This window comes from Piliocolobus tephrosceles, unplaced genomic scaffold (genome assembly GCF_002776525.5).
Source record: "Piliocolobus tephrosceles isolate RC106 unplaced genomic scaffold, ASM277652v3 unscaffolded_15756, whole genome shotgun sequence".
Lineage (NCBI taxonomy): Eukaryota > Metazoa > Chordata > Mammalia > Primates > Cercopithecidae > Piliocolobus > Piliocolobus tephrosceles.
In genome coordinates this window covers 921-27,880 of record NW_022297372.1, presented here as the reverse complement: position 1 = coordinate 27,880, position 26,960 = coordinate 921, and the positions used below count along the sequence as shown (strand labels likewise).

General features: G+C 41.5%; 2 pseudogenes and 2 gene segments (V, D, J or C); all 4 read left to right on the top strand.

Annotated features, from left to right (window-relative positions):
* Positions 1 to 3,085: 3,085 nt before the first annotated feature.
* On the top strand, positions 3,086 to 4,203 carry LOC111528277 (annotated as a pseudogene).
* Positions 4,204 to 13,471: 9,268 nt separating this feature from the next.
* LOC111534007 lies at positions 13,472 to 14,071 on the top strand. The segment is given in 2 exon segments: positions 13,472 to 13,617; positions 13,719 to 14,071. Coding segments are annotated over 2 exon segments (399 nt in total).
* A 7,548-nt stretch (positions 14,072 to 21,619) lies between these two features.
* On the top strand, positions 21,620 to 23,012 carry LOC111534006. The segment is given in 3 exon segments: positions 21,620 to 21,715; positions 21,819 to 22,243; positions 22,977 to 23,012. Coding segments are annotated over 3 exon segments (507 nt in total).
* A 1,888-nt stretch (positions 23,013 to 24,900) lies between these two features.
* LOC113220885 lies at positions 24,901 to 26,022 on the top strand (annotated as a pseudogene). The gene is made up of 3 exons (XR_004228707.1): positions 24,901 to 25,011; positions 25,134 to 25,235; positions 25,319 to 26,022. The product of XR_004228707.1 is annotated as an uncharacterized LOC113220885 (transcript).
* Positions 26,023 to 26,960: the final 938 nt, after the last annotated feature.

Genomic DNA, 26,960 nt, shown 5'->3' with positions numbered 1-26,960 from the left:
CTCTGTGACATCAACTCAGATATGTTGAAGGGTTTATTTTTTGTAGTCGTTCAAGTTTTTGGTTAATGAGGTCAGAATAAGATCATCGTTTTCTCATTTTTTCCATTCCCATGCTTAGTATCTGCCTTCCAAACAAAATTCAGAAGCTAAGACAACAAATCAAATACCCATTACTTGGTGCATTGTTAAACAATTTGAGAAATATTCATGTCTGAAATACAATGAACCATTGAAATCAAGGCATGCCTCCTTCTCATAAGAACATGGGGGCATTATCAAATAATTGTGCTGAGTGAAGGAAGCTAAAGAATTCACAGGAAATTTCATGTTACATAATTTGTATAAAATTAACATGGAGATCTAAATTTTTCTGAGAATAGGGTGGTGAGAATAACAAGGTGGTGAAATAAAATTACAGAGAAGTGAAAGAAAAAATAAGAGGGCTAATTCAATTGCTAACAACATGATTGAAGTGCGGATTCAATGACTGCACACATATATCCACATTTTCCAAATGCTGCACTGTCAATTTGATTTCATTATTGATGGATGTTTTGAATAAAGCAGCAACAAAAATGAATATATTTGCTGAGAAATAACAAGAAAAGAGATGAATATTGATACTTGAATTATCACAGACTCCTGAAAATACACACATGTGAACACTGATTGCATATTTCAGGAAAACACTAGAAAAAGCAAAATTACATAAAGTTGTTATGACAGGTGGGACATCCTGAAAACCTCTCTAGACATATCCCACACTGCCCTGGAGTTGTCTCATAGGAGCAGTCTCCTCCAGTGTTTGGAGGCACAGACAGAGATAATAGGGCTAACTCTGGCCAGGTGTGTGTTATCGGACACATTGCACAACTGCTCTGTTCTGTGTGTAATTTATCTTCTCTAAAAATGTAACATTGACACTTGCATTAAATATATTCTGCAAATATGTAACAATTAAATAAGCTGATGTCTGCTAAATGATTATCAAGGCACAATCACATAATCTGAAGCTATATTTTCCAGAGAGGTAGGATTAGCCCCAGTGTTTTCCAGGACACTCTCATCTGCTCTGGGCACTGCCTTCTCCTCAGTTGTCCCACCCCTGAGCTTGCTATATAGCAGGAGACATGCAAATAGGACTCTCCCTCTACTGATAAAAACCAGGCCTGCTCTGACCCTGCAGCTCTGAGAGAGGAGCCCAGCCCCAGAATTCGCAGGTGTTTTCAGTGATCAGCACCGAACACAGAGGATTCACCATGGATTTTATGCTGAGATGCGTTTTGCTTGTTGCTATTTTGAAAGGCGATTTATGGAAAATGAGAGATGTTGAGTGTGAGGGGCATGAGTGAAAGAAACAGTGTATATGTGTGGCAGTTTCTGACCAGGGTGTCTCTGTGTTTGCAGGTGTCCGGTGAGGTGCAGCTGGAGTATGGGGGAGGCTTGGCAAAGCCTGGTAGGGGTCCCTGAGACTCTCCTGTGCAGGCTCTCGATTCACCTTCAGTAGCTACTACACGAACTGTGTCCACCAGGCTCCAGGAATGGCCTGGAGTGGGTTGGACAAGTTAATCCTAAGGGTGGTAGTACATATCTCACAGACTCCGGAAGGGCCAATTTACCATTTCCAGAGCAAATGCCAAGAACACGCTTCATCTGCAAATGAACAGCCTGAAAACTGAGGACATGGCCTTGTATTGTACCAGAGACACAGTGAGGGGAGCACAGTGTGAGCCCAGACACAAACCTCCCTGCAGGGACATGCAGGGAGGTTTCTTTTCTCAGGTGCAAGAGGCAGGCTTGTTTTTGCAGGACTCTGGAGTCTTATTAGGTTGTGATATTTTACTATGGTTATTTGTCATGAATTTTTTTATTGAGAATTGTGTTTTAGTATTTTTTAAATTTATATGTAAGTGTATTTTTTAAAAATACATACCTTCAAGGAATAATTCTTCCTAATAATTTGCACTCTTTCTTTTAGAATTCTGTTAACATCTGTTGATATCAGCTATTACGTAGCTACAGGGACATTAATTTATATCTATAGACCTATGTGTAAATACACAAAGTTATGCATACATGTGTAATCTTTATATTTATTACAATAAAATAATAGAAAATATATAAAATATGTCCTAAAGAATGAAGCTCAATGATTAACTTAATATGAATTATAGTAATCCATAACTCCTTTTGATCATTCTCTATAGTTTACATAAATTGATGTCTATTTGTAAGCTTAAACATAGTGTATTGGTCTTTTTGAAATAGCCAAGAACAAATTTCAAATGTCCCTGTCACACACACACACAGAAATAAGGATTTGAAGTGATATATATGTCAACTAGCTTGATTCAATTATTCTGATTTGCATTCATAAATCATGACATAGCTTTATTCCCTATAAATATATACAACCAAAATGTCTCAATTTTCAATGAAGTTTTAACTACGTATTTTTTAACTCCGTCCTAGGTCATTAATGTTTTCTCCCAGTCAGGATGTGATTAGATTATCCTGAGAAACTCATTTACCCTCCTACCTCCTGAAGGCTTCAGGAAGCAGCTCCTAGATAGGCAGAAGCAGGCAAATGTGTGTGTGTCCACACAGGAACTAGAGCCTCTCTCGCGGATTAGGTCTCCTCCTCATGATTACAGGGCTCTTCAGTTTTCTTAACCAGGCTGTTGTACTAGATAAGCACAAAACAATTTCATTATGCTTTGCTTCAATTTTTCGAAACAACATAAAGGTAGTAATTTTAACAATAAACATATTACAAACTACTTATACATGAGACCTTCCTGTGCTTCAAGGTTTTTTCTCAGGACTTTGTATGTATTACATATTTTCAATTTTTTTTCTGAGATGGAATTCTGACGTCTCCTTATTACAGATTATTCTTTTAATTTAATTCTTAGAATGATTCTTTCCAGAGCCCCCGCCCGGCCCACCTGGCGGAATGGAGTGGCGCCAGAGCTGAGCCAGGTGCGCAGGGGCGGCCACATGTGCTGGCAGGGAGCGGATGCACAGCGGGCGGAGAGCGAGCACCAGAGGCCCGGTCGGAGCGGCTGCCTGAGCAGCGCCAGAGATGGGAGAACAGCCCATCTTCACCCCCCAGGGCAGGTCTTCCAGATTGACCCAAACACCAAGAACTGGATGCCTGCGAGCAATAGGTGGTCACCGTTTCCTGCTTCTATGATGTCACAAGGAACAGCTTTCGGATGGTTAGTGTGGACGGCGCCAAGGTGACCATAAAGAGCACAATCGCACCAAATATGACCTTCACCAACACGTCACAGACGTCTGGGCAGTGGGCCGACAGCAGAGCCAACACGGCATTTGGTTTGGGGATTTCCACTGAGTAGCAGCTGACAAAGTTTGCAGAGAAATTCCGGGAGGTGGAAGAAGCTGCCAAGATAGGAAAAAACAAGACCCAGGAGAACATGGAGCCCTCGAGTGATCATCCCCGAGAACCCGGGCGGGGAGCCTCATCTTCTACTCCGCATCCAGTGTCAACCGGACGGACGATGGAAAGGCCTCTCAGGCCGCTGCAGCCGACAGGCACCTGCAATTTGGGAACCACAAGCCGAAGGCGGCCTCGACGCAGAGCGCTGCCCACGGGAAGAGGCGGGAGATGGAGCCGCAGACCCGGCGGGAGAGCGACGCCCGGCTGCCCAGGGCGCTGCAGGAGTCGGCGGCCAGCGCGGAGCAGAGGCAGAGGCCGTGAGATCCACAGAGAGAAGGAGAAGAACATGCAGCTGAGGAGGAGGATCGAGGAGCTGGAGGCCAAGCTCCGAGAAAAGGAGATAGAGGTGGAAGATCTCCGAAAATAAAGTGAACTCGCCCCTCAGCTCAGGTCAGAGTGAGACGGCGTCTCTGAGAAGACGGAAGCGGCAGAGAAGATCAAATCCCGGAAGACAAAGCGCGTTCCCTAAGGACAGAGGCTGAGGACAGCAAATCCCGACAGCGCCACCTGGAGGTGGAGGTGAAGAGCTTCCTGGAGGTGCCCGACGGGAAGATCCAGGACCTGCATGACTTCGGCCCAGGCCTCTCCAAGCTGGGCACTGACAACTAGGACTGTCCGAGGCCGGGGTCCCCCACCATGAGTCCCAAGCGTGTGTGGGAGACCAGATGGCGCTAGGACGTTCCCTGTGTGCGTTGCTTCTGTAAATGCAGGCGCAGTATGTCGTGTTTCCAAACCAGTTGTGCCGTCCACTCACTCCTTTCCAGAATGGAAATCTCCTCTCACTACTCTGGCCTTGTGAGGGTGTGGACAACTGGAAGACTCTGACTCGGGAATCCAGAACTAGGGCTACCTTCGACATTTACGCAGTCAGGCCAGGGATGTTTATATCTTTCATAAGGGCTGTTGCAACCATACGAACTGAAAAAAAGCACTTTGTCGTATACACAAAGTTCTAAAAATAATTGTTTTAATTATTATAGAAAAAGAAAATTAGGCCAAGCTTGTTTCCTCTTAGATTTTCTTGTTTTATATTACTGTATCTATACATATATATTTTATACATATATAATATATAAATATATGTATATATAAGTATGTAATATATATGCATATACAAACATTTATTTATTAATTAACTTTTATTTTAAGTTCAGGGGTATATGTGTAGAATGTACAGGTTTGTTACATAGATAAATGTGTCATGGAGGCTTGTTGTACAGATTATTTCATCACCCAGTGAAATGGTTCGGCTGTGTCTCCACCAAAATCTCAACTCGAATTCCCACGTGTAGTGGGAGGAACCTGATGGGAGGTAATTGAATCAAGGGGGCAGTCCTTTCCCATGCTGTTTTCATGATAGTTAATAAGTCTCATGAGATGTGCTGGTTTTGTAACAAGGAGTTTCTCTGCACAAGCTCTCTCTTTGCCTGCTGCTATCCATATAAGATGTGACTTAGTCCTACTTCCCTTATGCCATGAATGTAAGGCCTCTGCAGCCATGTGGAACTGTGAGTCCAATAAACCTTTTGACTGTATAAATTACCCTGCCTCAGATATGTCTTCATTAGCAAAGTGAGAAAAGACTAATACAGTAATTGGTACCAGTAGATGACTCACTGCTGTAGATACCTGAAAATGTGGAAGCGGCTTGGAGACTGGGTCACAGACAGGGGTTGAAATAGTTTGGAGCACTCAGAAGAAGACAGAATAAGGTGGTAAAGTTTGGAAAGACTTGGTGAATGGCTTTGCCCAAAATGCTGATAGGGATATGAACAATTAAGTCCAGGCTGGGATGGTCTCAGTTGGGGATGAGGAAATTATTGGGAACTGGAGCAAAGATGACTTTTCTTATGTACGAGCAAAAAGACTGGTAGCATTTTGCTGCTGCCCTAGAGACTTGTGGAAATTTAAACTTGAAAGAGATGATTTAGGGTATCTGGTGGAAGAGATTTCTAAGCAGCAAAGCATTCCTGAGGTGACTTGGGTGCTGTTAAAGGCATTCAGTTTTATAAGGAAAGCAGACCATAAAAACTTGAAAAATTTACAGCTCTGACAATGAGATAAAAAAGAAAATCCTGTTTTCTGTGGAGAAATTCAACCTGACTGCATACATTTGCATAAGTTACCAGGAAACAAATGTTAATCTTCAAGACAATGGGGAAAATGTCTTCAGGGCATGTCAGCGGTCTTCACAGCAGCCCATCCCAGTAGAGTCCTAAAGGTCTAGCAGAAAAAAATTCTTATGGGAACCAAGCCAAGGGCAACCCCAGCCTTAGCAGCCCTGGGACCTGAAGCCCTGCATCCCAGCAACTCCAGCAATGGCTAAATGGGGCCAAGGTATATCTTGAGCTGTTGCTTCAGAAGGTGCAAACTCCAAGCTTTGGTAGCTTCCATGTGGTGTTCAGCCTGCGGGTGCATGGAATTCAGGGATTGCAGTTTGGGAACCTCCACTTAGATTTCAGAGGATGTATGGAAATGCCTGGATGCCCAAGCAGAAGTTCGCTGCATGGGTGGGGCCCTCAGGGAGAACCTCTGCTAGGGTAGTGTAGAAGGGAAATATGGGGTTTGAACCCTGTCACAGAGTCCCTACTAGGGAATGACCTAGTAGAGCTGCGAGAAGAGGGATACAATCCTCCAGACCCCAGAATGATATATCCACCAACAGCTTGCATTCTGTGCCTGGAAAAGCTATAGATACTCATCACCAGCCTGTAAAAGCAGCTGTGAGGCAGGCTGTACCCTGCAAAGCCACAGGGCCAGAGCTGCTCAAGACCATGGAAACCCACCTTTTGCATCAGCATGATCTGAATTTGGGACATGAAATCAAAAGAGATTATTTTGAAGCTTTAAGATTTGACTACCCTGCTGGATTTTGGACTTGCATGGGGTCTGTAGCTCCTTTGTTGTGGCCAATTTCTCCCATGTGGAATGGCTGTATTTACCAAACACCTACACCCCCATCGTATCTAGGAAGTAACTAACTTGTTTTTAATTTTACAGGCTCATAGGAGGAAGAGACTTGTCATGTTTCAGATGAGACTTTGAACTGTGGACTTTCAAGTTAACACTGAAATGAGTTAAAACTTTAGGGGAACTGTTGGGAAGGCATGATTGGTTCTGAAATATGAGGACTTGAGATTTTGGAGGGGCCAGGGACATAATGATATGGTTTAGCTGTGTCCCCACCAAAATCTCATCTTGAATTCTCACACATTGTGGGAGAGATCCAGTGGGTGGTAATTTAACCATGGGGGTAGGTCTTTCCCTTATTGTGCTCATCATGGTAAATAAATCTCACAAAAACTGATGGTTTTATAAGGGGACATTTCCTAGCACATGCTCTCTCTTTGCCTGCTGCCATCCATGTAAAAAATGACTTGCTCATCCTAGACCTCTGCCATGATTGTGCGGCCTCCCCAGCCATGTTGAACTGTGAGTTCATTAAACCTTTTATTCTGTATAAATTTCTCAGTCTCAAGTATGTCTTTATGAGCTGTGTGAAAACAAACTAATACACCCAGTATTAATCCCAGTGCTTATTAGTAATTTTTAGTTATTTTTCCTCACTCTCTTTCTCCTCCCACCCTCCAGCCTCCAAGAGGCCCCAGTGTGTGTTGTTTCCCTCTATGTCCATGTGTTCTCATTTTGCTCCCACTTAAAAGTGAGAACATGTAGTATTTGGTTTTCTGTTCCTGTGTTAGTTTGCTGAGAGTAATGGCCTCCAGCTCCATCTATGTCTCTGCAAAGGACATGATCTCATTCCTGCTTATGGCTACTTAGTAGTTCATGGTGTATGTGTCCCACCTGTCATAGCCTGGGAAGTTCTTGCGACTCCCCTATGCCGCCTCTGGATTCACCTTCAGTAGCTACTGAATGACGTGAGTCCACCAGGTTCCAGGAAAGGGACTGAATTGAGTAGTAGATATAAAGTATAAAGTATAATGGAAGTCAGATATACTATGCACACTCTGAAGGGTAGACTCACTGTATCCAGATACAATTTCAAGAACTTGCTATGAGAGTGAATGGCCGTGTATCACTGTATTTAAGAAACCAAGCGATGGGAAGTCAGTGTGAGACAAGACACAAAATTTCCTGCAGAGACGTGAGGAGGCTGGACTGAAGGGGAAACTCAGCACCCAAATAAGACAGGGGCAGCCCCGGGACAGGTGCAGATGGAGGTCAAGGATTGCATTTCTTCAGGTCTGTGGCTTCCTCTGCATCTAAAATACAAAATTGCAGATAAAAATTATTTACCAAGTTTTAAAAATGCCATTTACCAAATATGTGATTTGCAAGTGTGTTCTCCAAGTCTGTGGTGGTCTTTTCACTCCCTCATCAGTGTGTACTGCAGAAAAATTTATATTTATCTCTGTGTCTGTGTGTGTGTGCATGCGTGTGTAAATTTGGATAAAGTAACATGTAAAGTTTTATTATTTCTTGAATCATGTTTTTGCATTATGTCTGAAAACTCAGAATAATATCCACTAACACTGAAAATATTTTCCATGCTCTAATCTCATGCCACAATTAACTAATGAGTATTTAAACTTCACTCACTTGATGAGAGGACTATCAACTTAAGTCATTTGGATTATTCTATAAGGGAGATGTGTCCTTCTTTCTATTTTTCCTTGATTTAATTACTTATTAATTTCAGAAATGGTTCAGGGATGTTTACTTCATACTCTGGTGTAGATCCATGCTACATTATTCATTTTATTGCTCAAGTAACCAGACTTTAATTTAGAGGGTGTGAGCTCATTTACTTTACACTCTTTATCTTTATGATACAACTCATCCTTTTGTTTCTTAACATTTCCCCATTTCCTAGTATTACAAGAAATTCTAAACTCATTTTCCTGTATCATATTTTCCATACATAGAATCAGCCATTTCTCCAAGGATTTCTGGCCTCTGGTTTGGAGAACTGTATTAAAGTACAAAATTATGATGTTGGGTGTGTGTACTGTTAAATGTGGTGTCAGGGATTCTAGGGACTCTAAGCTAACAGTACCATTTGAATATTAACCCACGTTTACGGGCACATGGAAACTATTCATATATCTAATCTTCTGTACCTATATTGCATTAAACATGAGAACACACTGATATACTTACCTTACTGTAATACCACATATAGACTTTTAACTTTTCTTCCTTGCCCGCTCATAACCATCCACTCCAATATGAAGAATTCCACTCCATCACATGTCATTGAATTATTTAGTTGCACAATTTCAGGTCACATGCACAGCGGTATCAGATTTAAGCTGTACTTGTTTGGAAGCATGTTTATCTACTAAAGCATGGTGCTTCTATGCAGTTTCATTACAGTTTAGACTTATGGAATCCCCTAATTACCACATTATTTAGGTGAGAGATTGTGTGTGTCACCTTTCAAAGTGTAGTTATTTCAAATACACTATATAATTTTATTTAAAATTTCATAAAACCAACTTATAGATAAAGTAAGCATATGAAGATTTTCCAGGAATTTAGAAAGAGGGTATCACGTAAGTGAATTGAGCACTGATTAACGGTGGTGATACTTATTTTAAATCATATGCAATGTTGGACACATGACACACTTAATTTGTCAACACTTAGAATTTAATGACACCAAGTGTGAACCTAAATATAGACAACTTTAAAAAAGTATGTAGCTTGTCATGAACTCCAAAATGAAATGCAGACTGTATAGAAGTCTCTGGCAACTTTACTCAGTGTGGGCAGGGATGGCATGAGATGCAGGCAATAAAGAATAAGGTAACTTTCCTTATTTGCATATAAGTTGTTTGCCTTCACAAGAGACCTTTCTTTCGGTAGGCTCCCATGTGAGTCAGTTTCCTTCCTGACAAGCAGGTCACCCAGAGATTTCTCATCTTAACTGAGAAAAGTTTTCCCCAAACTCCAGTTCAGACTAGCTCAGACAGTCCCTAAGTGGGCAATTACTTTTAGATATGTGCCCACATCTGTCCCCGCGCATACTCCTCCCTCAGGCAAGCACACACATTGCTTTGTGGACTCTTCCCTCAGAAAACCACGAATGTCCCCACAATGACTCCTTCACATAAGCATGTCTGTCTGATGCTGAACTGCTGTGTGGCAAAATTAGCTCAGAATACAAGCAGTTATGGACTCCAGTCCTAAAAATGTGTAGGTCTGCATTTTATTTTTAATTCTAACTGAAGACTTTGCCTTCTTGTTAAAAGCAGTGGTTTATAGTTCTACATGCAGAGACTACAGGCAGATATATGACTCCTCTGGAAAAGTTTATTTTCATGTATTTACTGGGTTATTTTGTTAATAAACATACACTCTATAAAGACACCTGAAAAGGGCCCTCATCAGGGAACAAGAAAGTGTAGTTTGCAGATTAACTCTGAGCATCCACTCCCAGGAATCCCTTGACCTGCCCTCCCTGAAATCCACAGGCGGAGGGGGGATGACAACTGCTGAGTAGCAAACTTATGTCCACAGGGAGGAGACATGGAAATGTGGTCATTTCCACGCTCATGAGGAGCAGCTCATTCCCTGTCTCTAGTGTCCTGGTGAGGAGCTACCCCACACCTGCACCTTCCTCTGTGTCCACACCATGGGACCTGTGCTGATCTGGGCTTTCCTTCTAATCACTCTTGATATTAGGGCCCTTGTGGATCAGCCTCAGTTTTGGCTGCTCCAGATGGGGCTGTTCTCAGTCTGTTCCCTCTGTGTTTGCAGAAGTCCTGTGTGAAGTTCTCTGAAGGAAACAGCGGGAATAATGGTACAGCCAGGGGTTCTGTGAGTCTCTCCTGCAAACATTCTGGGTTCACCTTCACTGACTGCAGCATCAGCCTGGTCCAGCAGGCCCCAGGATCAGGATTGGTGTGGGCAGCTGCAGGGAGAAATTCAAGAGGAAGTTCTCAGTGGTGCCCTCCATGACTACAAAGAAGGTTCACAGTCCCCAGGACACTCTTACGTGCATAGTCCAACTGACATCTTTACTTCTTTATCACGTTTGTTCTGTAAATCACAACGAATGGTGCATTTTTCATCTATTATACATTTGTTAAGTCTTTTTTGATGTCTTTCAAAAAAACTGGTAACTTTATCCTATGTAATACCTGTTAAGTCCTTAAAGTGTTTTTTGATGTCTACTTTTTCTGAAATTTACACAGCTACTATAGCTTTCTCTTGGTTTATGTTTTCATAATCTGTGTTTTCCCATCTTTATCTTTTCTATTTATGAATATGTAGGATAACTTTCTTGTACAAAGCTAATAGTTGGGTCTTGTTTTATCAAATCAACTATAATAAATTCTATTTTAAAAGTAATATTAATTTTTCTGTTATATTTTGTTTAAATGTGTAGTTTATAATGATGTTTATTTCTCTATTAACAGATTATTTAATTCATTTTTTATAAATATGGTATTGGTTGCCATAAGGTTTTCAATAAGAATTGTATATAATTAGATTCTAATGCAGATACTGTGATGGCCTTGATGTGAAGTACAGAGATAGTTAACTGTGTGCTTTGAATTCCTCCTTCTCCCCAGTCGTTCTTGTTTATCCTCAGTTGGCACTTACATATAAAATATAATATATATTTTATTGCTTTATATAGTTATATGTTATAGCAATTACAAAGATAATAACTGCACTTCCTCTTGATTTTCCCTTTTTTTACAATTTTAATTTCTTTGTATAGATCTATGTTTTGAGTGCATATCCCATGGCTACTCGCAGAGAAACTTTGCTAACATGTGCCCTGAAACATGAATCTGCTGACAAATTGTCTCAGGATCTTTTTTAATGACATAATTTTATTTGCTTTCACATTTTTATAAAAGTGAAATGCATGTATAATTTCAGTTTGCATTTTGCTTGTAATTTATTTTCTTACATTTATTTTTTTCTTCCAGGAGATGATCACATATTACATTCTGCTGGGCCTTTATTAGCCACGTTTCTGTGAATCTACTCAGGGTTGGATTTCAAGTGTATGGTTGCCACAGCTATCAGAGTTGAAGTCAGCTTCTCCTGTTCACAAGAGTTTCAAGTTACTCCAGTGATACCCGCTTCTGTGTCCCTGTTTGGCTTTGGGTTTTCACATTTCATTCTCCCCAGAGACAGCCTCTTTCAGCTGTGACAGGTGCATCCTGCTGACACTTTTACTTGGTGATTGTTTGTGTGGTGAAGGGGCTTGGACACAGGGGCACGTTCTCCAACCTTCTGACTAAGCCTCCTTCTTAGCTATGGGTGGTGTGACTGGCTCTGAAGCATGGCCTTACAAGTGTTTCTGTTCCTTCCCTTCCCCAGTGTCAGAGTGTCTCTTCCCAGCCACAGTGGATTTTCATCAGCATCCTCAGCTTCTGACCCTCTGTCCTTACCCCACAGATTCAGGATTTGATTCCTCAGGAAAGAGATGGGAGGTGTTTCTGGGTAGAGTTTCCTTGGTGTCCTCTGTTTCCTTGTGTTCTAGTTGATTCTACCAGTGCCTACAGGACACAAGATTTAATAAATGTCTCCTGCATATAGTGAACGGGGATTCAGCATTGAATGGAGCTGCTGTTCTTCCTCCCCAGTCCACACCACAGGACAGCAGGTGGGTGAGTTGTCTGGGGATTTCCCCAATTCTGTAGGAAAAGCCTGCAAGTGCCGGGAGTTTCACATTCACACGCCATTAGCACACACGTCCTCAAAACTCATGAAACCTTTCCAGGTTAGCTTTTTCCTTCTTCAATATGATGCTGTGAGTAGCATCTGCCCCAGTTACTCTAATAAATGGACCCTAGTTCTCTCTGCAGGCCCCTATTTTCTCAGAATACAGGGATTTTTTTTTCTCTGTAACATCAACTCAGATATGTTGAAGGGTTTATTTTTTGTAGTTATTCATGGTTTTTGTTAACGAGGTCAGAAAATGATTATTTTCTCAATTTTTACATTATAATGCTTAGTATCTAATTTCTAAATAAAATTCAGAAACTGAGACAACATATTAGGCATCCATTATTTGGTGCATTGTCAAACAATTTGAGAAATATTAATGTAGCAAAATACGATGAGCCGTTGAAATCAAGCCATGCTTCATTCACATAAGAACATGAGGATATTATAAAATAATTGTGGTGAGTGAAGGAAGCTGAAGAATTCACAGTAAATCTCATGTGATTTTATTTGTATGAATTGTAGAAGAGGCAACTATTGTAAATTAACATGAAGAGGATCTGAATTTTCTGAGGAAAAGGGTGGTAAGAGTAACGACATGGTGGAATGAAATTACAGAGAAGTGAGAGAAAAAAATAGAGTTTAATTTAATTGCTAACAGCATGATTGAAGTGCTGATTCAATGACTGCACACATATATCAACGTTTCCCAAATGCTGCACTGTCAATTTGTTTTCATTATTAATTGATTTTAATAAAGCAGTAACAAAAATGATTATATTGGCTGGGACAAAGCAAGAAAGAGATAAATATTGACACTTGAATAATCACGGACTCCTGACAATACACACATGTGAACACTGATTGTGTATTTCAGGTAAACACTAGAAATGGCAAAATTCCATAAAGTTGTTATGACAGGTGGGACATCCTGAAAACCCCTCTAAGCATGTCCCACACCACCCTGGAGCTGTCTCAGGGGAGCCGACTCCTCCAGTGTTCAGCGTCACAGGCACAGATAATAGGGCTAACCCTGTCCAGATGTGTGATATTGGACACATTGCACAGCTGCTCTGTTCTGCATGTAATTATCTTCTCTAAAAATGTGACATCCACACTTGCATTAAGGATATTCTACAAGTATATAAAAATTAAATAAGACGATGAATACTAAATGATTATCAAGGCACAATCACATAATCTGAAGTTATATTTCCTGAGAGATAGAATTGACTCCAGTGTTTTCCGGGACTCTCTCATCTGCTCTGAGCACTGCCTTCTCCTCAGCCGTCCCACCCCAGAGCTTGCTATATAGTAGGAGACATGCAAATAGGTCCCTCCCTCTGCTGATGAAAAGCAGCCCAGCCCTGACCCTGCAGCTCTGGGAGAGGAGCCCAGCCCCAGAATTCCCAGGTGTTTCTATTCGGCCATCAGCACTAAACACACAGAACACACCATGGAGTTTGTGCTGAGCTGGGTTTTCCTTGTTGCTCTTTTGAAAGGTAATTGAGAGTGAAGTAGAAATTCTGTGTGAGGGGACATGAGTGAGAGGAACAGTGGATATTTGTGGCAGTTTCTGACTTTGGTGTCTTTTTGTTTGCAGGTGTCCAGGGTGAGGTGCAGCTGGTGGAGTCTGGGGGCGGTTTGGTAAAGCCTGGGGGGTCTCTGAGACTCTCCTGCGCAGCCTCCGGATTCACCTTCAGTGACTACTACATGCACTGGGTCCGCCAGGCTCCAGGGAAGGGGCTGGAGTGGGTCTCAGCTATTAATAGTGGTGGGGGTAGCACATGGTACGCAGACTCCGTGAAGGGCAGATTCACCATCTCCAGAGAGAACGCCAAAAAGACGCTATATCTTCAAATGGACAGCCTGAGAGCCGAGGACACGGCTGTGTATTACTGTGCGAGAGACACAGTGAGGGGAAGTCAGTGTGAGCCCAGACACAAACCTCCCTGAGCCCAGACACAAACCTCCCTGCAGGGGCGCGGGGGAGAAATCAGCGGCAGGGGGCGCTCGGGACCCACCGATCAGAGTCAACCCAGAGGCAGGTGCAGACGGAGGCTGATTTCCTGTCAGGATGTGGGACGTCATCTTTTTACAGTTCCTCTAGTGAACCTCTCTACGTTCAGAATTCTCTAATTACTAATGTCATCTCTGCATATTTTTTAAAGGACTATTTATTATGATAACCTATTCTCATGTGCACAAAACGCAGATTGTTGCTTACAGAGATGAAAAGTCCTCACCAGGATCAGAGTCCTGAGGAAGCTCGGGGGTGCCTGGTGAGATTTCTCCAATCAGACCCAGGACAGAAACCTCAGAGAGATCCCTGGACTAGAACAGTCTTTGGGATTCCGATCGCAGTCAATAGAAAGGCTGGGCCAGGGTCAGTGTCATGTAGAAGCTCACAGGTTTCTCGTCTGACCCTTCTCCTGACACTAAAGCCCATCAGCATCAGCACTGACCTGGTGCTCCTTTTGCTCGCAGACTTCGTTCTTTCTTTGTAGTGTTTGTTCTTCCTTTTAAATTTTATTTTCCTGCTTTCTGAAAAAGGAAAAGATGGTCTCCATGGTCTACATTCCAGGGCTCAAGGCATTTTCTTGGAGCTCACGTGGGGCTCAGGCTGTGGCTCCTGCAGCCACGTGGGAGAGGCTGATGGAAATTCGTTCTCTCCCCATTTTCTCAGGACCCTCCACTGTGTTGTGTGTAGACTCATCTGGGAATGCAACTGGTCGTTAATAGTGAAAGGGATAAACTTATTTGATCAAATTGGGATGTGGATGTGGAATTAACCCTGTTCTGTGCAAACTATCAGACTCATCTGCTTCAGAAGTAGTGTGAGAAAGAGGTTGTAAAATTTATCGGAATCAAAATGGAGCCACTTATGAAGCTGGGGAAGGCGATGAAGCTGGGAAAGGACATGAAGGAGGTTCTAACACCCATATTCCTGGTAACAAGAACTATCATAAATAGACTCTGCACAACCACAACTTTGCACCGAGGCCACCACAACCATAAAATAATTACTTCTCCAAGAATATCTGCCCAGCAAACTGCCTGTACAACCTTATACCGATGTCACCCCATTACTGATCCTTCTACCCCAGGATAATTGTCTCAAAACAACTGATGTAACCCTCCTCATTTTTCCTTAATTTTTTTTCTTTCCATACCAACCTGAATGCATCCATACATATTTCAATCGCAATACACATCCTAGATAAATATTATTATATTTTAATAATATATTATTATATTACATTTTAGAGTCTCTTTCTGCCTGTTATTCAGTTGACAAGCTACAGATGGACATGCCACATTTCTGTGAGATGTAGAGGATGACGCTTTTTAGACATGGCTAGGAATATCCAATTTCCCTAAGTGATCCCTCAATAAGTGCAGGCTGGAAGTCCCAGAGAGAGATGAAGCTGCTGAATCACCATGGAATTTCATTTTCTCCAGTTCTGCTCTGATGGAATCAGGCCCACCCATTTTATCAATGATAATCTACTTAACCTAGAGTCAGCTGATGACAGGTTTAATAGCATCTATTAAGTAAATTCACAACAAGATATATATATATATACACACACACACATGTGTATGTGTGTGTGTGTATGTGTGTGTGTATATATATATGATATATATTTAAGATGGAGTCTCACTCTGTCACCCAGGCTGGAGTGCAATGGCATGATCTCGGCTCACTGCAACATCTGCCTCCTGGGTTCAAGCAATTCTTCTGTATTAGCCTCCCCAGTAGCTGAGACTACAGGCACACGCTACCACATCTGGCTAATTTTTGTGTTTTTAGTAGAGACGGGGTATCACCATATTGGTGAGGCTGGTCTCAAATTCCTGACCTCAGATGATCCACCCGCCTCAGCCTCCCAAAGTGCTGGGATTACAGGCATGCACCACTGCAACTGGCTAACACCACACATATTAATATTGGATTGAATAACTACATAGTCTACCCTAACCAAGTGTACCATCAAACTTACCATTACCCAGAGGGAAGAATCTCTAAAATGACATCTATATTCTTAAATTTTTATGGTGTAAAACTGACCACTTTACAATCAGGCAATTATGATTTTGCTAATGAGTTGTAGTTGTGTGTGTATTTTGTATATAAGCCCTTTTTCAGATGCCTGGCTTGCAATTATATTCTCCCATTCTGTAGGTTGGAATTATTTCCACGCTTTGCAGACTCTTTTTGTTGTGTTGTAGTTCCACTTGTTCAATTCTGGTTTTGTTGTCTGTGCCTTTAATTTGAAATATAGGAAATCATTCTTAGTATTATTTTCTGGGTGGGGGAAATTTTACAATTGCAAGCCACACGTTTAACTATTTAACCCATTTAGAGTTGATTTTTGTGTTTATTCCAAACTAAAATTCTTAATTCTTTGCAAGCATAGATCCAGTTTTTCTAAAAGCAAGACATCAGAAAGACTAGAATATTCTAAATTAACCACAAAGTTTCATTTAAGTGGTTTGTTTATTTAGTTCATCAAATTTGACATAAACCCATGTTGCAAGAAATCCAAGTGAAATAATAGTAGTCGTCCAAGTTTGGTGTGTCTAAAAAGGCTTATAATAAATAAACATTTAAAAGTACAAATATAGATATGATGATCATATTGTGTTGCTATGTGCTATAATGTCTTTTTAATAAAGTTTTCTAATTTGGAAGGTTTTGTTTTTATTTAAATATTAAATACATACAAAAGATATTTCATGATTAATACTGGATAAAATACAACAATAAAATTAATACAGATGAATACACCCTCCCACAAACACACACCCACACAGAAAAAACTGAAGATTTTAAACCAACTGTGTATCTGATCCTATCTCACTCTCTGTGTACTCACGAAGAAATAATTTTGCTAACTTGTATGCTCATTTTTCAATTGCTTTTAGATGTATTACACATAAATAAGTAACCTTAAACAAAATGCTATTGAGCTTTGTATATCTTTGAATATTATTTAAATTGAATTATATATATAAATAATAGGTAGCAAAAATTTTTTCATTCCTTGTTGTGAAACACTTGGGTTGATTCCATTTATTGCTGTAATAAACATTTCTGTTTTGAACTTTATTATTCAAGTACCTTTACATTCATTTGTGTACTAGTTTGCTTCCTATGCATTATGTTTAGATTTTTAAAAAATTTTTAATTGCTTTTAATGGGTTTATAAAATTTACATTTTTCCAGCAGTGTATGAAATTTCCATTATGATAATCTTTACCAACCTTTGAACTAACCAGAACTTAAACATTTGTTTGACTAGAGCATGTAATTTACTGATTTTTTATTTTCATTTTCCGCATTGCTGATGTTTTCAGTATAGTTTCCAGGAGGTTGTTGGCTATTCAGATTTCCTCTTCCATAAAATGACTATTTAAAAATTTTGCCCACTTATTTTCTATGTCATTGGTTGGTTATTTAAGAGTTCTTTATATATATTTTTTATTAAAACCTTTAACACTGTTTTATATATATATTTCTAGTTGGTAGCCTTTCTGTTTTCTGCATAGTAAATACTGATGAATTCTTAGTGAGACATGTCAATCTTTTATTTAAAACCTCATGATTTTTTATTCCTAGGATTTCCTTTTTCATATTAATCATAAACATATAACCTGCAACGTTTCATCATTTTTTTTGTTTGTTTTCTTGAGTTTTTAATACATTTCGAATTGCTTTCTCTGTGTGAAATGAAATAGAGATAAAATTATATTTTTATATGAATTAAAAGTAGCAGGGGCTGGGTGTGTTGGCTCACGCCTGTAATCCCAGCACTTTGGGAGGCTGAGTGTGGATCACAAGGTCAGGAGTTCAAGACCAGCCTGCCCAATATGGTGAAACCCCGTCTCTACTAAAAATACAAAAATTAGCTGGGTCTGGTGGTGTGCACCTGTAATCCCAGCCACTCAGGAGGCTGAGGCAGGAAAATTGCTTGAACAGCCTGGGCAACAGAGCGAGACTCCGTCTCAAAAAAAAACCCCACACAAGTTCCCTGGGATCCATCAATAAATATTTCTTTCCAAGCCCTATTACTCCTGTTGTTAAAGATTCATGATGCTTTTCAAAGTTTGAGGAAATTATAGCCTTTTGGCTTTGACTGCAGCAGAAAAGTAAATGTGAAACTATGAAATCACTCAGCAAATTTATTGTTTTGACAATTAATATAATGTATTTTAAATGAGAAATAAAACCTGCCCATTAAATATTTTCATTTATGCCTGAAATACATTGAGTTTGCCACATTGGTCCATTAAATTATGCTATATAGTTAGAATAAATTTAAACAAAATTTTGTTTTATAGTATGGGATACAAGTTTTTAAAGAAAGTAAATTAATACAGAAGTACATAAGTGATTACTCAATATGACACTTGTATCGCAATTCAGCATTTGAGCATAATTTTATACTCAAATAACTTATAAGTGGAAGACTAATCACACTCTAACTTACCTGATTTTTAAGAATTTTGCTAGCTTCATATGTTAGAAAAATAATCACAATTTCTCGTTCTATTTTACATAACATAAATCAAATTTAAAATAATAACATTTTGTGTTTATTTTATACTACAATCTTTGTCTGTGATAAATTAGATATCTCAACCACTTAGAGAAGTTCATGCTGACTTTTATATACATTTTGTTTCAATATAAATTCTTGCCATGAATCAAAAGTACCTTCAAGAGAAAATGATTTGAACTAAACAACTCATAGGATTTGGAAACACTTTTATCATAAGCCTTTAATCTAAACTTCCCGACCCAAACAGAAAGAGATTTTTAACAGTCCACTCCATTATTATTTCTACTGGGTCCCTATCTTAAAATTGAGAATATGTATTCCCCAAAGTAAAATGTATGCATACATATTTTTAGAACGCACATATTTATCTTTAGAAAGCATTCTTCCTTGATGCTTTTCTAGGGCTTCTTTTAGACTAAATGCAGGCAGTGATTTGTTTTTAATTTGGTGACAATATCTATTAAACCGATATCTGAAGTATTATAAAATACATTTTCTCTGTATTAAAATATCTATCTTTGTTTTCTATGAGAGTTCTACTAAAACTCTTAAGACAATTAGAATGGATTATTGTTTCATAGTACAAATTTGCATTTAGGAAAGAAAGGAAAACTAAAAGTGTTGACATTTGACTCTATTTTTGTTGTTGTCGTTGTTGTTGTTCGAGTCAGGGTCTTGCTCTTGCTCTGCTGCCCAGGGTGGAGTGCAGTGTTGAATCATCGCCCAACAGTCTCCACCTGCTGGGCTCAAGCCATCCTCCCACCTCAGCCTCCTGTACAGCTGTGACTACAGGCAGGTGCTCACTACTCAGCCTGGATAATTTTTTGTATTTTCTGTAGAGACGGGATTTTGCTATGTTGCCCAAGCTGGTCTCCAACTCCTGGGCTCAAGCGATCCACTCGCCTTGGCCTCACAAAGTGTTGGGAATACAGCTGTGTCCGGGAGACTTTTTTTTATTGTTTTTAAAATTATGTTTCTTGCAAAGTAGTTGATACCATTTGACCCAGCAATCCCATTACGGGGTATATACCCAAAGGATTTTAAATCATTCTACTGTGAAGACACATGTGCATGTATGTTTATTGCAGTACTCTTAACAATAGCAAAGACTTGGAACCAACCCAAATGCCCATCAAGGATAGACTGGATTAAGAAAATATGGCACATGGCCGGGCGCGGTGGCTCAAGCCTGTAATCCCAGCACTTTGGGAGGCCGAGATGGGCGGATCACGAGGTCGGGAGATCGAGACCATCCTGGCTAACACGGTGAAACCCCGTCTCTACTAAAAAATACAAAAAACTAGCCGGGCGAGGTGGCGGGTGTCTGTGGTCCCAGCTACTCGGGAGGCTGAGGCAGGAGAATGGCATAAACCCGGGAGGAGGAGCTTGCAGTGAGCTGAGATCTGGCCACTGCACTCCAGCCCGGGCGACAGAGCGAGACTCCGTCTCAAAAAAAAAAAAAAGAAAGAAAGAAAGAAAGAAACAAAGAAAGAGAGAAAATATGGCACATATACACCATGGAATACTATGCAGCCATAAAAAAGGATGTGTTCATGTCCTTTCCAGGGACATGGATGAAGCTGGAAACTATCATTCTCAGCAACCTAACACAGGAACAGAAAACCAAACACCACATGCTCTCGCTCATAAGTGGCAGTTGAACAATGAGAACCTGTGAACACGGGGAGGGAAACATCACACACCAGGGCTTGTTGAGGGGTGAGGGGCTAGGGGAGGGATGGCATTAGGAGAAATACCTAATGTGGATGATGGGTTGATGGGTGCAGCCAACCACCATGGCACCTGTATACCCATGTATCCCAGAACTTAAAGTATAATGATAATAATAATAAAAGATACTGCAAAAAGTACCAAAACATGTGTGACAGTAGGGAAAGAAGTCTGAGTGGAATCTGCCTCTGATTCCAGGACATTTCACCTTGTATGAGTGGTGAGGTTCTACTGATTGAGTCAGGGCCTTATTTCAACCTTCACACAGCAGGGGCTGCACACAAAGTAGCAGGGAAGAAGGAGCTGTCACCTTATCTGCTCTGCACTGTTACCACATGCCCACTAAAAAGAAACCTTACATTTGTTTATTAAAATGTGCTTCTCTGTGCATGGAAGAAAAAGAAAAAAATTAAAATCTAACATGTATGTGCATATTGGTAGGGGCTTCACAGTAGTTACTCACTGCTTAGAAAGTGTCTCTCTTTAAACTTTCATCATTTTATTTCCTTTGAACATTTGCCTTCAACTAGAAAATTAATTATTTATAAATTTTTTTGGTACATAATAGGTGTATATATTTACCAGTTCCATGAGATGTTTTCATACAATATGAAACAGGCACATGATGGAGAAAGAGGTGTCCATCCCCTCAATCTTTTATTCTTTGAAATACAAAAAAATCCAATTACATTCTTTAAATTTCTTTAAAATATACCATTAAGTTATTATTGACTATAGGCACCTATTGTGCTTTCAAAAAGTAGGTCTGATTAGTGTTGACCCAGTAGTGGATTTGCTGGGTAAAATGCTATCTCTGTTTTAAGTTCTTTGAGAAATCTCCACTCTGCTTCCCAAAGTGGCAAGACTAATTTTCCATGTGTGGTTTACTTCCACATCTGTACATGAAGGAACATTGATTCCAACAAAATGTAATTTACACAAATAAGTAAAACTAAAATAGTGTAATCAGTTCAAAGTGTTTATCACAGCAAAATTTTATAATAAGACAGCGTATTTTCCAAATACCATCATCGTCACCAAACTCCTGCAAGGCACAGACACCTTATCTGGACCCGTCTTCTCCTCAGGCGTCCCACCCCAGAGCTTACTATATAGTAGGAGACATGCAAATAGGGTCCTCCCTCTGCTGATAAATCCAGCCCAGCCCTGACCCTGCAGCTCTGGGAGAGGAGCTCCAGCCCTGGGATTCCCAGGAGTTTCCATTTGGTGATCAGCACTAAACACAGACCACCAACCATGGAGTTTGGGCTGAGCTGGGTTTTCCTTGTTGCTATTTTAAAAGGTAATTCATGGAGATCTAGAGATCATGAGTGTGAGGGGACATGAGTGAGAGAAACAGTGGATATGTGTGGCCGTTTCTGACCTTGGTGTCTCTTTGTTTGCAGGTGTCAAGTGTGAGGTGCAGCTGGTGGAGTCTGGCGGAGGCTTGGCACAGCCTGGGGGGTCCCTGAGACTCTCCTGCGCAGCCTCTGGATTCACCTTCAGTGACCACTACATGCAGTGGGTCCTCCAGGCTCCAGGGAAGGGGCTGGAGTGGGTAGGATTAATTAGAAACAAAGCTGATGGTGAGACAACAGACTACGCTGCATCTGTGAAAGGCAGAGTCACTATCTCCAGAGATGATTCGAAAAGCATCACCTCTCTGCAAATGAGCATCCTGAAAACCGAGGACACGGCCGTGTATTACTGTGCGAGGAACACAGTGAGGGGAGACCAGTGTGAGCCCGGACACAAACCTCCCTGCAGGCGCGCGCGCGGCCACCAGGGGGCTCTCGGAACCCACTGCGGACAGGACCAGTCCCAGGAGCAGGTGCGGGGGGGATGTCCTTTCTCCTCAGCTGGAAAAAAAAGTTAGGTTTGTATTTGCAGAACTCGGGAGCATTCTAGGCTGTGCTATTTTATTACTTGTATTTATTATAAATTTATTATTAAATTTTAGGAATTACTAAAATTCTGTATATATGTATCGCTTAAGTATATACGTTCAAGAAATAAACATTCCTAATTCTTTTCACTGATTCTTGCAGAGTTTTAGTAACATGTGTTGACATCAGCAACTACATAGCTATAGGGACATAAATTTATACTCATAGACATATGTATAGACCAGGTGTGGTGCTTCACACCGTTCACCACAAAGAAATTTTCAACTCTCCTGAAGTCGGGTTCATTTTCAAATTAGTTATTTTTTTCATTTCAATATCTGAAGATTATTGTATCTGACTATTTTAGCAGAAATTAGGGGAACTTGAACTAACCAACTGAAAATAAATTCACAACTAACTAAACAAGATGCCAGAATGTGATTGGCTCTAGGCTTTGTTGATTCAGCAGATTATGTACCCAGGCTTTAAATTTACCCATATTCTTGTTTCCTTCATGGCACAGTCAACTCCCGTTATTTAAGAAATCGTGACTGCATTCCCAAGTTTCACGCCCAGTTATAAAAATAGACTGGGTGAGATGAGGAGTTGATTGTTTAAACTCCCCTCTGAAGAAGCAACATCAACTCAACAAACCACCTCTTTTCCCTCTGTGTCTAGAGCTATGTCACAGGCCACATGGACCTAAGTCCTTGATGGAGATAATAGGACTACATAAATTGGGCTGATCATTTTTATGCTATGAAATTAGTAGACAGCACTGCACTCCAGCCTGGGCAACAGAACAAGTCTTTGCCTGTAAAATAAAAAAGAAAGATATATTAAGAGACACTGACTTTGACATTTTGGATAATATTTGCACGACCCAAATTTAATCACACGCACATTGTTACCTACATCTTCACTGAAAAGTTCCTAGTCATGCTGATTTCCATCAACACTCCACGTGTTCAAATCTGAACATCCAAGAGAATTTGGAGAATAAAATACACTGAGGGCAGTGATACAGGTGTGTATTCAGCACCTCTTAACTCAGGAGGACTCAATACACTCTGGCACACTGCTACCTTTCTGAATGGCTCACAATGACTCCAGCTCACTCTCCATCCTCCTCAAACATCTGGTCCCTGTTTGCCCTATGTTCACTCTCTGCTCTTAGTCTATGCTCTGAAGTCTTCGCAGAGGTGAAAATGAGCTGTCAGACGGAATTTACTATTTCATTTAATGACCACTCTTCCCATAATGGTTGATTTCTTTTGGACTGTTCATTACTATTGATTTTCAAAGAAACTTCACTTGAATCTTTACTTTTTTGCATTTTGTCTCTATAACAATGTTGGGAAGTTTTACCTCTAGCATTATAACATGATCTAGCCACCTGCCATATTTGCGGCAAACAACACCTACAAATTCAGCAGCTCTTTGGTTGTCTTTCTACCAAATATAATTCTTTCTGTTCTCTGTGTGAGCATATTGTAGCATCCCTGTACGCAACCTCATAGATGTCTACAAGCCTGTGAATTATTCTCCATAAATAAAAATGTATCTCAATTTCCCTCAATGTTCATAATTCCGAGGGTGAGGAAGGTCTTTCTGGATCTGTTCAAACAAAAGGCCCAGAGATCCCCTGGGAGATAAGCAGTTCACGTGGCTCTGGATGTTAGGTCTGTCTCTCTCCCTCTGTTGTCCCACAGGTCAGCTCACTTGTTCAGCTCCTCAGGAGACAGCCCAGGTTTATCCTGATTATACAACACTCCCAACTTCTAGTGATTCTCCTGCTACCCACATCCATGGAGACAGATTATTTATTATATAATTCACAAAACTAATGTCAAATGCCCAAGTTGCAATACCACACACCCTAGGGTATGTCCATGCAAATCAATGGAGGAGAAAGTCTTTCAGAGACAGATGAATCTGAATTGGTAAATATGTAGGTAAGGACTCTGGACTTGAGTGTAATTTTCCAGCCATGTTTCACAGGTATGACCCATCAGGGAAGGACCAGAGTTCCACGTGCTCTCAGAGGGGAGGGCTCACAGAGGTCCACTCTGGTTCCCAGGGAAGGTAATTGCACTAAACTTGGTGATGAGACTATCCTCCTGTGCTGACCTATTACAGCTTTTGACTGAAATTGTCACTGCAATCCCCAATCTACATATTTTCACAGAGAAGTGTTTACAGGCCAGGCCACATTCTCAGGGTCACACATTGAGAACGATGGAGACATGAGCCACCACCTTCTCCTGAGATCTCAGACAGAATCCCAAATTTCAAAAGGTCCCAGAAGAGCAGCTCTCAGATTTTTTTTTCCTTAAATGACACACTCTCTGGGACAGATATTTTCCCACTACTCATGATGGATGTTCTGAATTGCAATAAAAATTGTATGGATTTAGATTTGTATGAACTCACTGTGATTAACATATTCAGCTGCTGCCCTAATATTTTTGAATGGAGATTTGACAATTTAGATACCCTGGATGTTTGGTTGGTTTCATATAAATCTTCACGGGTAGAACAGCATTGAACCTATTCCAAAATCTGTCCTTGATTCATGATCACATTCATCTCCCAGACCAGCTCCTTCAGCACATCTCCCCACCCGGAAGAAGAGGACTCTGGGCTTGGTGAGGGGAGGCCCCAGGAAGAGAACTGAGTTCTCAGAGGGCACAGCCAGCGTCCTCCTCTCAGGGTGAGCCCCAAAGACTGGGGCCTCCCTCATCCCTTTTCACCTCTCCATACAAAGGCACCACCCACATGCAAATCCTCACTTACGCACCCACAGGAAACCACCACACATTTCCTTAAATTCAGGGTCCAGCTCACATGGGAAATGCTCTCTGAGAGTCACGGACATCCTGTGCAAGAACATGAAGCAGCTGTGGTTCTTCCTCCTCCTGGTGGCAGCTCCCAGATGTGAGTGTCTCGGGGATGCAGATATGACGGTGTGGGAGGCTGTCTCTGATCCCAGGGCTCACTGTGGCTCTCTCTGTTCACAGGGGTCCTGTCCCAGGTGCAGCTGCAGGAGTCGGGCCCAGGACTGGTGAAGCCTTCGGAGACCCTGTCCCTCACCTGCGCTGTCTCTGGTGGCTCCATCAGCAGTAGTTACTGGTGGAGCTGGATCCGCCAGCCCCCAGGGAAGGGGCTGGAGTGGATTGGGCGTATCTATGGTAATAGTGCGAGCACCAGCTACAACCCCTCCCTCGAGAGTCGAGTCACCATTTCAAAAGACACGTCCAAGAACCAGTTCTCCCTGAAGCTGAGCTCTGTGACCGCCGCGGACACGGCCGTGTATTACTGTGCGAGAGACACAGTGAGGGGAGGTGGGTGTGAGCCCAGACACAAACCTCCCTGCAGGGAGGCGGAGGGGGCGGGCGCAGGTGCCGCTCAGGACCAGCAGGGGGAGCGCGGGGATCACAGAGCAGGAGGCCGGGTCAGGAGCAGGTGCAGGGAGGGCGGGGCTTCCCCATCTGCTCGGTGCTCTCCCTCCTCACCAGCACCTCAGCTGTCCCCAGGGCTCCTCTTTGATATCTGTGGTTCTGCTTCCTCACATCCTTGTGTCAGGGAAGAACGGAGGAAGACAAATTTTCCTCTTACGGTCGAAATTTCACCAATTACTGGGAACTTTCCTACAAGTTCCTGCAGGGCCCATTTTACCTTCTTTATTAAAAAATATATTCTAATGCTTCTCACCATCTCTTGATTTGTGTCGTCAGTTGAATTGTGCTCTCTTTGAAATTCATATGCTGAAACCTTAAATCTAATGGATCTATGTTAGAATTTTAAGGATACAATTAAGGTTAAATGTGGTCATATGTGTGAGACCTTAATGCAATAGACCTATTGTCTTTATACGATGAGGAGGAGACTCCAGAGACCTCTCACTTTTCATGTGCTCGCAGAGGAGAATCCATGTGGAGACGTAGTCCACTAGAAGGTTGCCCTGTGCAAGCCAGGAAGAAGCCGCACCAAGAACCGACCCTGCCAGCACCTTGATCTTCCACATTCAGACAGCAGAATTGTAAGAAAATCAATATTTGTTGTTTAAGCCACTCACTCCTGTTGCCTGGGTGATAGTTTTTTTTTTTTTTTTTGAGACAGAGTCTTGCTCTGTCGCCCAGGCTGGAGTGCAGTGGCTGGATCTCAGTTCACTGCAAGCTCCTCCTCCCGGGTTTACGCCATTCTCCTGCCTCAGCCTCCCGAGTAGCTGGGACTACAGGCGCCCGCCACCTCGCCCGGCTAGTTTTTTGTATTTTTTAGCAGAAACGGGGTTTCACCGGGTTAGCCAGGATGGTCTCAATCTCCTGACCTCGTGATCTGCCCGTCTCGGCCTCCCAAAGTGCTGGGATTATAGGCTTGAGCCACCGCGCCCGGTCACTCCTGTTGTCTTCTTATGAAGACCCAGACAGACTAATGCCACGTAACTCTGTTAGCTCTATCTCCTTGAGGGAGGAGCAGCCCTGAGGCTGGGCACATCTCTCAGATTTCCACATAAAATGGGCAAATATACTAGTTCTCATATAAAAATGTGTCATGACCATATTGGCCATTTTTGGGCAAGATCTCTGAAACCAGACCTGGTGTCTGTGCCACAAAAGTTGTCCTTTATCTTTCTTTTTTTTTTTTTTTTTTTTTTTTTTT